General features: G+C 36.4%; 1 protein-coding gene across 2 annotated transcripts; it reads left to right on the plus strand.

Moving 5' to 3' along the window:
* Positions 1–7,205: 7,205 nt before the first annotated feature.
* Positions 7,206–9,995, plus strand: LOC131021812 (probable trehalose-phosphate phosphatase H). Of its 2 annotated transcripts, none has more exons than XM_057951099.1 (12): positions 7,206–7,357; positions 7,436–7,700; positions 7,781–7,921; positions 7,991–8,062; positions 8,131–8,223; positions 8,305–8,361; positions 8,432–8,533; positions 8,610–8,687; positions 8,888–8,957; positions 9,212–9,282; positions 9,379–9,471; positions 9,589–9,995. In XM_057951099.1, exons 2-12 carry the CDS (start codon positions 7,458–7,460, stop codon positions 9,694–9,696), a joined length of 1,128 nt encoding a protein of 375 aa, XP_057807082.1. In that variant the 5' UTR covers positions 7,206–7,357; positions 7,436–7,457; the 3' UTR covers positions 9,697–9,995. The 2 variants fall into 2 exon arrangements, with proteins under 2 accessions (XP_057807082.1, XP_057807083.1); XM_057951100.1 differs by having other exon boundaries at positions 7,439–7,700.
* The last annotated feature ends 883 nt before the right edge of the window (positions 9,996–10,878 follow it).

Raw genomic sequence — 10,878 nt, forward strand, 5'->3', positions numbered from 1 at the left:
GACCCGTACCCAAATTCTGATTCGCATATTAATTCAAATCCGCATCCTGATCCAAATCATGTAAATGACACTATTCAGTTATACAAATGACACTGCTTATAATTGACACTATTCAATTATATAAATGACACTGTAACATTTTAAAATGTTATAGTGTCATTTTCAATCTTATACGATTTGTATATAAATGACACTGTAACAATTGTATAACCGAATAGTATCATTTACACGATTTCAATTATATAAATGACACTGTAACAACCGAATAGTATCACTACAAAAAAAAACACTCCATTACCGGCGGCAAATGCCGTCGGTAATCGAAACACGGCGGCCGGTAATCGCCTTACCGGCAGCGTTACTGACGGTGAGACTCCGCTAGCAAAAACCTCGTCGGTAAGTCCATTACCGGCGGCAACAGGAAGTCGCCGGCAATTAACGGCTGTAACGCCGCCGCCATTTGTCGTCGTTGAACGGCGGAGAGATGCCGAAAAATTACCGACGGCACCACCGCAGTCGGTAAAGTTCAACGGACGGTGGTGGCGCACTTGCCGGACCGGCCGAGGTATTACCGGCGGCACCAGCCGCCGCCGTCGGTAATGTTGACAGGACGGCAGTGGCATACTCGCCAGAAGGTGACCTAGGTATTGTCGGCAGCATTGTTGCCGGTATTTATTTTTATTATATTTGTTTATTTTATTGTATATCCATAATTTATTTTTGTATTTATACAGTATTGGATAAGTTAGACGAACTTCCCAGACGGTCACCCATCTTACTTGTGCTCTGAGTCAAACACGTTTAACCTTGAAGTTCTTTTCGAGTGGTCACCAGATCAGAACACTCGTATTATTGATATATCTAGTACCTATTAATTCATTTAAAGACTATATACAATATCATATATTCATAACTTTATAATATGTCTAGATGATATCAAAGAGATGTTGTTAATTACAGATCGGTCTCGTTTTCGTCCTTATTTTTATGTCGGAAAAATATTTATTTATTAATTTATTATTAATTAATTAATTTTTTTAATCAATCTAGTTTATACACCATAAGCATTTTAATTTGATAATTGTAATGTATTTTAAATTTATTTGTTTACGTCCTTATTTTTATGTCGAAAAAATATTTGTTTATTAATTTTTAATAAATATTTTTTTTATCAATCTAGTTTATATAAGTATTTTAATTTGATAATTGGAATGTATTAATTTTGAATTCATTTACATACGTTAAATGCAATGTTGTTTAAAAATATGAAATAAATAGTTCAATAAAACATAGATGTAAAAACAAAATGCCAAATGTAATGTTGTTCCAAAACATGTAATAAATAGTTCAACACAATATAAATATATATAAGTCAAGACGATGGACCGGGGATGAGAGACCTAATCATCATGAGTAGGGGATGGAGGTCGCTGACCCATTTGCCTCATATACTGCTCCATCAAAGCCATCCGCTCCAGGAACTCTCGACGTTCTGCAACCCTCTCCTCATCAGTCTTCTGCAGGCGCTCTTCCAGCGTGGAGATCCGTGTCTCATACAGCTGCTGAGACATCTAAGATGTGCCAGCACTGCGAGTAGATCCCCAACTAACCTGGCTCCGACCGGCACTTCCAGTGCCGTAGAGCCGTGACCTGTTGCGCTATACGACCTCTAAATAGACCTTATCGAGCCGGTTCTCTCGTCCTGTCTCAACAGCGATTCGATGATTCATACATAATAATGCATAATTGTCAGAAAATAAATACATTTCACTATGTATTACTAATATTTGATTAAACTTAAACACTTACATCAAGTCTTGCATCTTTCTCTGTCACATAACTTCCATCCGGGCGCATGTGGAGATGGAGGAAGGTGTTGTAGTTGTGTGCATCTTGGGGGAGATCAGTCTCCAAGCTCTGTTCATGCATGTATATAAGATAAATAAATTATATTATTTGTGATATATATTATATATTACTTATGAACTTATTTGATAATTACCAACCAGATTCTGCTGCAGGATACGAGTGGACTGAGACCCTCCCACGTGCCTGCTGATTCCTGTACCGGGTCCATCGGGCTTAGACATCCGGTTCGCACGTGCCCGCGCGGATAAGGCCTGAACATCGTTCCGCTGCCAGTGTCCCTGGAGTCCCGTCCAGAAATCGGGAGTCATCCAGACGGGTCTAGGCATCTCCCGTCCTTCAGAAAGTCACTCATAAAGTCGGAGTACCTTTTGCGAGCATTTCGTTCCCACATGCACCTCGCATTATGCTCATCCTCAAGCTGCCAAACAAACTCTTTCTGTTGAAAGAATTAGTTAATTTAATATATAGCATTTTAACAATATATAATGATAAATTTATATGTACTATAAATTCAATTATACTCGTAATTCCTCAAAGTACGCATCTTTCACGCTCGGGTGAGTCAACCTCCATGTGTACCCGCCTAGGTTATCAATCCTCTTAAATGTTTGTGTGCAGGCTTTGGACAAGCCTACTAGCTTCATCAACACACTGTGTAAAAGTAATTTAAGGAATTATTTGCTATACGATAAATAATAATTTAAATTAAAATACTTACCCATTATGATCCTTCTTAAATATAATCCTCCATTCGTCCCTAGCCGAGCTGGCTCTGATATCGGCAGTTGTAGGGCCTTTGGACCTTCTAGCCCGTGAACTACTAGTAGAGGCTTGGGGAGTCTCAGGACTCGCAGAAATATGTGGCCCAGACCTATCAGATGTGTCACCAGTCTCATCCTGTGCAGACCGAGAAAACCGACCAAACCCAAAGAAACCTCTACGACTAGACATGTTACTAGTTTCAAATTGATATAATAAAAATTAATTTTAATTGATATTGGTTAAATTATATAATAAAAATTAATTTTAATTTATATTGATAATTACTGGCGGCGCTGCCGTCGCTAATTAGCGACGGCGAAATTGCCTCCGCTAATTGGCTGGTAAATTCCAAAAAACGGGTCGTCATTTTTGTCGTCGTCATGCCACCGGCAATTAGCGGCAGCGTCGCCGCCGTTGCTAATTACACGTTTTTTTTGTAGTGGATCATTAACACGATTTGAATCAGGATGCGGATTAAGATCTGAGTATGAGTCAATCCAGGTGTACGATACACCCGGATGTACCCAAGACCACCTCTTAGGGTAATTTCATTGGTTATCCAAATGCCGACCCGAATTCGGGTACCTAAATTTGGTATTGGTGGTTCCCCATGTATTATTTTATTTAATACTCCATCCGTCCCACTCCAAATGTCTCATTTTCTATTTTGGTTTGTCTCACTCCGATTGTCCAATTTCCTTTTTTGGCAATACACTCTCTCTCTATACTTAATATTTAAATAATTTTCATCAATCCACTTTATCTACTTTATACCCACTTTATCTACTTTATACATATTTCTTAATCTTTATGTCCAAAAGAAAGGAGACATTTGGAGCGGGACGGAGGGAGTAATATATAAAAGTATTAGTTTTTGGTTTCAGTCTTAATTTTGATTATATTTCAAGTAATTTTGTTTTAATGGGAATTAATTAATATATCCAAATTATATATATAAAAAAAAGATAGTTCGATATTCTTTAATGAAACTAAAAAAAAGTACACATCAATTATACAATATTAGATTATTTTAAACTATAGGAATATTGTTTTATATTTCAATACTTAACATTTAATGTGCATATTGATGTATCTAAAAAAAATGACAAAGTCTCTTATGAAAACAGCTTCAGAGGGATCCACCCAATTAATTAACAAACTCTAATTGAAGATTGAATAAATCTACGCTCTCACGTAAGAATATCCTCACAAGAGACCATCTCCTTAGAAAAATTTGGTGCAAACAATATTGGAAATGGGCTTTAGATACACATTATACATAAATTGACATATATCGTTTCTCTAGTTTCATACTACTTCTAATAGTACTATACTGGATCCTCTAAGACAAAAGTAAAAGCTAGGCATATAAATATGTATTAGATTATAAGTGTATATAAATAAGTTAGGTCGACCGTGTCTGGAGATACTCCATTGTACCAGTACTATATATAGTAGAAAGAAACTAAGAGAAATGGAAAAAGGAAATAATTGATGAAAATGAAAAACAAATTGTAAAGCATGATCTCTGACTCTGAGTCACTGCCACTCCTACTTTTTCTGTGTGTGTTTGTTTTTTGACTGCCAGACCAATATGGTAAGCAGTCTTGCTACAAAACAAAATATCGACTGGATTTTATGTCATGTACTTGGAAAATTTATTATTCTAATATTTCACTTATAATGTCGTACTTTCATTTTAATTTACCCCTTTTAATAATATTTTATAAAAATAGTACTCCCTCCGTCCATAAAAAAGAATCAAATGGAACTCAGCACGAGTTTTAAGAAAATTATTAAAGTAGGTGTAAGTGGAGACAGAAGAAAATTTATAGGGGTACTGTTAATAACAATTTTAATTAATTAATCCTTTATTAATGGGTAAACAATTTCAAGCAATATTGAGCAAACAATTTCAACAATAAATTCGAATCCAACAAGAAATAAATTTCAGCAACAAATTCAAACAAAATCAACAAATTGATTCCACTAAAAAATTTAGAAAATTCCTAACAACAAATTTCAGCAACAAATCAATTCAACCAACAAATTTCAAAAATTCCTAACAACAAATTTTAGCAACAAATCGATTCCACCAACAAATTTAAGAAATTACAGCAACAAATTCAAACAAATTCAACAAAAAGATTCGACCAAAAAGAGAGGCGAGCCGCGCATTGCATGTGGCTCCTAACCTTAAAAAAGGAGCCGACAATTTGAGAGACGCGACGCATGAGGGTTTCGTGCTCACTGGGAGGCGGCGATTTGAGGGAGGCGACAATTTGGGGAAGGCGGTGATTTGGGATTTCTGAATCAGAGGGAGGCGGTGATTTTGGGGAAGGCGGGAGGTGGCGATTTGAGGGAGGCTTGCTTTAAGGGAGGCAACGGCGCCTTAGCGTGAATAGGAAGAATGAGCAAGGCGGCGAGATCAGTGGCTGACAGCACAAACGAAGAAGAAGAAGAAGAAGAAGAAGAAGAAGGTTTAGGCTTAGAGGGAGGCGGCGATTTAAGGGAGACGACACCTTAGGGTTTCAGGCTCAGAGGGAGGCGGCAATTTGAGATAAGCGGCGATTTGAGCGAGGCGATGCCTTAAGGTTTCGGGCTCAGATGGAAGAGAGGCGGTCGCCGATGGCGTTCCTCGCCGGGGAAGAGAGGCGGCGGCGCGCTGCCCTATGTCACGCCTCTCTCTCTAAAATCCCGTTGCCACCACCACGTTCTCTTTCACCACCTTCTTAGGCCATCAATGGTCACCGACTCGGGCCGTCAGGAGGGGCGGCCTCACCGGAGAGAGGCGGCGCAAGTGTGGAAGAAAACAAGGGTTCCAAAGAAATGAAAGAGTGAAATGCGTTTGATGGAATCAAAAAAAAGGGAAGGATTTTAATTAAGAAAATGGATTAGGATTTAATTAAAGAAGTAAGTAGATTGTTTATATTTATTGTGGTGGGTCCATGAATGACAAATAAAGTAAATATGTAAGTCAAAGAAGGGTAAAATTGTATAAAAAGTGAAATATGACTCTTTTTCGTGGACAAAAAAAAGAGGGGAAATATGACTCTTTTTCGTGGATGGAGGGAGTATGTAGTTTATATTCACTCTACGCACATTAAATAAATGGTTTCTATCTACTTTACACTCTTAATATATTATTTTTATCGTTGTGTCTATTTTTATTGTTCCATTTAAAGTGGGACGCATTAAATATACTCCCTCCGTTCCACTCTAAATGTCTCATTTTCTATTTTTGGTTGTCCCACTCCAAATGTCCCATTTCCTTTTTTTGTCAATACACTCTTTCTCTATACTTAATATTTAAACAATTTCTATCAATCCACTTTATATACTTTATACCCACTTTATCTACTTTATACACATTTCTTAATCTCCGTGTCCAAAAGAAAGAAGACATTTGAAGCGGGATGGAGGGAGTATATATGTATATTGCATATAGATTTATTTATAGGTGGGGGTATGTGTGTTTTTTTTTTTTTTTTAAGTGAGGGTGTTACAAGTACATGGCAATTCAACATGGGCCATCTATTAATGACAATAACAGAATAAAGTTGCATGGTTAGTCAATAAAAGTTTTTTCTAGAAATTTACGATAATTTAAATTGGAGTAGAAAAGAAAAAAAGAAAAATACAAATAGTCTACTGACTCTATGAGGTTAGCCAAATGGCTACCGTACGTACAGACAGCTGACTGGAAATTTCACACTTTTACTTACCAGCTCGTGACAAGTGTTTTATAATAAATTAATTAATTAATAGTAGTAATATACTTTTCCTTTATGATGAAAAAAACATGCAACAGTTACTTGATTCGAGTATTGGATAAATTTAATCTATGTGCAATAATTTATAATCCATACAGAAGATATAAACTGCAACAAAAGCATTTGATGCGGCGGTCTCCGCCTAAAATTTGAAATTAAAAAATATTATCATACTAATACTCAATGATAGATAGTAGTAATGTAACATTGTAAACTGGAAGGAAAAGGGAGAAAATATTTTTCATCTTACCCAAATATAAATATTCACCTTATAAAGTATATATATATATATGAAAATAATTACGAAAAATAATAAGAATATGTATTTCCCACCATATATTTTTGATGAAAAAAATGATACCCTACTAAGTTGGTGAGAGATGTTAGGGACCATTTAGTGACAGGTTAGGGAGGTAAAAGTGAGGGTTTTTTGTTATGGGACCATTTTAGGAAAAATAGAAGTAAGAATCGGCCAAACAAAACCTTATTTAGTGGGTTTCCGACGACGCGCCACGCGGCGGGAGCCCACAACGATGTCATGGGCCAGCTTCTGGTTCGCACGTGTCAAGCGGCACGACGTGGCGGTGGTGGTCTTGACGGCGGCGGGAGATATGAGCACCCCACCCCCACCCCTTCCTCAATGAAAGGTGGGCCCGCCCCCATGGGTGCTCGAACTCCTCTTATCTTATGTATGATATCGAATGGGGTGGTTTTTGACCCCCCACCATGGGTCCCACATCCGGTTTTGTCCCTTTGTGTCGCTCTGCAACTATAAATCACACCGAACCACCTCAATTGTTTCTCACACTCTCAATCCTCTCTCTCTCTACATCCGTTTGCTGCCAAATCTTTGGTTTTGCCCAAAGACGCATCAAATTCAGTCCCATTATCTCCCATCATTTTCCTTTTTCACTTTCTCTCTCCTTGTTTGGCAGTATTCAAGATTGTTAGAGGTGGGTATACTTTTATGTTTTCGTCTTTGTGATTTTCCATATAAGGGTGTGGAAGTGAATTAACATTATATAGAAAAGTAGGTAGGCAAGAGAGAGAGAGATGACAAACCAGAATGTGGTGGAATCAGGGATAAACATGGCGATAACGGTGGCGGTGTCAGGGTCGTCGCTGGCGGCGCATAAGCCGCCGGCGGTGCCGGGGACCTACATCAGCATCTCGAAGAAGAAGCTTCTGCAGAATCTGGACATCAACAGCAGCGCCAGAATGAACGCCTGGGTGGACTCCATGAGAGCTTCCTCTCCCACTCACATCAAATCTCAAACTCTCGCAGAGGATCAAAATGTAAGCCATCGCTGCGTGCATGTCAGTGTCAGTGTCATTCATATATATATATATAGCATATTAATTTGATTTTGGAGCAGTTGCAACATCCATCGGCTCTGGACATGTTCGACCAAATCACAAATGCATCAAAGGGAAAGCAGATTGTGATGTTTATGGACTATGATGGCACGCTTTCTCCTATAGTTGATGATCCAGATCAAGCCTTCATGTCCGACGCGGTTAGTAATTTACAAGTGAAGCGAAGTGAAATGAAGTGAAGTGATTAATTAATATACTTGAATTTGCAGATGAGGGCCACCGTCAGAAAAGTTGCTAGATACTTTCCGGCTGCTATAGTGAGTGGGAGATGCAGAGACAAGGTACAAAATTACCATTAATTAATAAAAGTTGTAAGAAATGCAATAATTCGCGGCCGGTCTGAAAACAGGTGTATAGTTTTGTGCGTCTGGCAGAGCTGTACTATGCAGGTAGCCACGGCATGGACATAAAAGGCCCATCAAAAGCTTCCAAACACACCAAAGTCAGCCTTCTTTTCTCACACATTATTATCAAATTCAAATAATAATCCATCATCTCTAATTAATTTGAATTCCTTAATCAGGGTGGTGAAGCTCTTCTTTTCCAACCTGCTACTCAATACCTTCCCATGATTGACGAGGTTAGTTATTTCAGTTTGAGTTACGTTTTTTCTAAATACTAGTAATTCCTAATTCTATATATATTCTCAGGTTTACAAAGCACTATTGGAGGTGACAAAAGATACTCCAGGCGCTACGGTGGAGAACAACAAATTTTGTGTGTCCGTACATTTCCGACGTGTTGATGAGAAGGTGCGCAATTTGATCATCTAATCTATATTAAATTTCTATTAAAACATACTAGTAAAAGTGATTTGTGAATTTACAGAAATGGATTGAACTTGCAAAACAAGTTGGATCAGTGCTGGAGGCGTATCCTGAGCTTCAATTGACCCAAGGAAGAAAGGTATGTCACTTTAATTAATCCTCTAAATTTCGAATTACAAAACTTCTCCTTTTGGAAATTCTTTTATTAACACACTGGAATTAGTAGTGTCAGCTTTAATGGGCTGTACATAGCATAATTATGGTGTACTTGAAGATTTTAATTTTAGTTACAAGAGGTATGTATGGCTCACTTTAATTGGTCGGTTTGATTAAATTCAGGTTCTCGAAATTCGTCCTACTATCAAATGGGACAAAGGGAAGGCTCTCGAGTTTCTGTTAGAGTCACTTGGTGAGTTCTTTTTTATTTTCATGCTAGTCCACAATTTATTTAATTTGGTCAATCAAAGTCATTGTGTTTATTCGTTAAAATTAACATTTGATATGGACTTTACCTTTGGGCCAAGGTGGGGCCTAACCCGTGAAAACGAGCCTTGGAAAGAAACATGATCTATAGTTAGTTAAATTTATTGGAGTACTAATTAATTAAGCAGTATTAGTGGGATTTCTAGCTAATTGTGGCTTATGGGTATCTTATTCCAATAGGGTATGCTAATTGTGCTGATGTATATCCTATCTATATTGGAGATGATCGAACCGATGAAGATGCGTTTAAGGTACTAATTATAACTTTATTAAGTTTCAACATCATTAATTAGTACTAATTACCATTTTTTCCATAATTATGCATATTAATTTCTAATTGGAATCAGGTTCTAAGAGAAAGGGGTCAAGGATCTGGAATTCTTGTTTCCAAGATTCCGAAAGACACAAATGCATCGTATTTGTTGCAAGAACCATCTGAGGTATAGTAAATTGCCAAGCATAATTGTAGATTAATTAATTTCATATTCTGATACTAATATTTGTTGGAAATGTTTTGATAATGATATTGTATTTATTTTTATATTTTTATTATGTAGGTCATGGCATTTCTACGACGTCTAGTAGATTGGAAAAGATTGTCGCTGAGAAAGCAGTTCATGTTGAAAGCAAGACTTCAAGGGGTTAAAATGTCTTTACCAATTTGAGAACTAATTGTTAATAGTAGATGTTAATTATGAGAAGCAATATGTGTACGTATATATAAAAATGTACGTATTTTGTAGCTTTATTATGCTCTAAGTAAAATTAGATAAGAAGGTTAGAATGAGAGGGAGCTGAAAAAGGAAAAGAAGAAGAAAAAACAAAAATCCCCCCTTTAGCTGTACCATGCCCTTGTGCAACTTTTTATTTGTAAGTAAGCATGTGCAACGGCAAGATTGTATTTTTTTTCTTCTTCTTGTTTACTAATCAAATGGAAGTATTCGTAACTTTGTACTAATATTAATTAATTTCGCCATGCATCCGCAATCTCTTTTATATTTTATGTTTTCCATGTATTTGATTGTTAATTAATACTTTCTTCGTTGTGACGAAAATGAGGCGTTAATTACCCTCAGGTACAAGATATAAGGAGCTAGTATAATGTTTTAAGTATATTTCTAATTTTATAGATAAAAAATTATATGTATAATTAGTGATTTTGAATCAATTTTAAGGCCATTTTTTTAATAGTCTGATTTTTTTTAAAAATTTTATTTCATACTAAAATCAATTAATCTATTTTTCTTAATTTCTAATTATGTTGCCTATGTTTTAAGTATTGCAGATAATGAAATTAAAATAAACAAACAGGAATTGAAATTGAAGAGGTTTTTTTTAGAGGAATTGAAATTGAAGAGTTAATAAAACAAACTGTTGCATTAAAATAAAGGAAGGGGCCTTCAAATTGTTCAACACAAAATTTCTGGCGCTATTACAGGAGGCATTTGATCAGCCTTAAAAATTCTGCCTAAATCTTTCAAAACTCCCACCTAAAATTTGAAAATAATACTGAATGGTGGACTAAAAATCTGCCATTACAACAATAACAACAATAACAATAATAATGATAATAAGGGGTAATTGCATGTAAATCCACAACGTTTACACGAAATTAGTTTCTCTTTATAATGAAAAAAACTTCTTTTAATCTCAACCTGAAGACAATGACTCTTTGTACAGGCTCTGATTAATGTTTTTCTGTCTTCTCCTCGTTCTGTTTTAGAACTGTTGTGTTCTTTTTCTAAGTACAAGTTTTTAGGTTCTATTGTTAAGGGAGAATAGTATTCACCCTGTTTTAGGACTTGTACTCTGAGTTCAGTCTTTTTCTTGTCTAGAACTGTTGTGTG

This window comes from Salvia miltiorrhiza, chromosome 4 (genome assembly GCF_028751815.1).
Source record: "Salvia miltiorrhiza cultivar Shanhuang (shh) chromosome 4, IMPLAD_Smil_shh, whole genome shotgun sequence".
Classification (NCBI taxonomy): domain Eukaryota; kingdom Viridiplantae; phylum Streptophyta; class Magnoliopsida; order Lamiales; family Lamiaceae; genus Salvia; species Salvia miltiorrhiza.

What these genes read in the sequence shown, in the direction of transcription:
- LOC131021812 (XM_057951099.1), top strand. Translation starts at nt 7,458, where the DNA reads ATGACAAACCAGAATGTGGTGGAATCAGGGATAAACATGGCGATAACG. An exon ending in CTCTCGCAGAGGATCAAAAT is followed by an intron (nt 7,701 to 7,780) that starts GTAAGCCATCGC and finishes ATTTTGGAGCAG; the next exon opens with TTGCAACATCCATCGGCTCT. An exon ending in GTGGGAGATGCAGAGACAAG is followed by an intron (nt 8,063 to 8,130) that starts GTACAAAATTAC and finishes GTCTGAAAACAG; the next exon opens with GTGTATAGTTTTGTGCGTCT.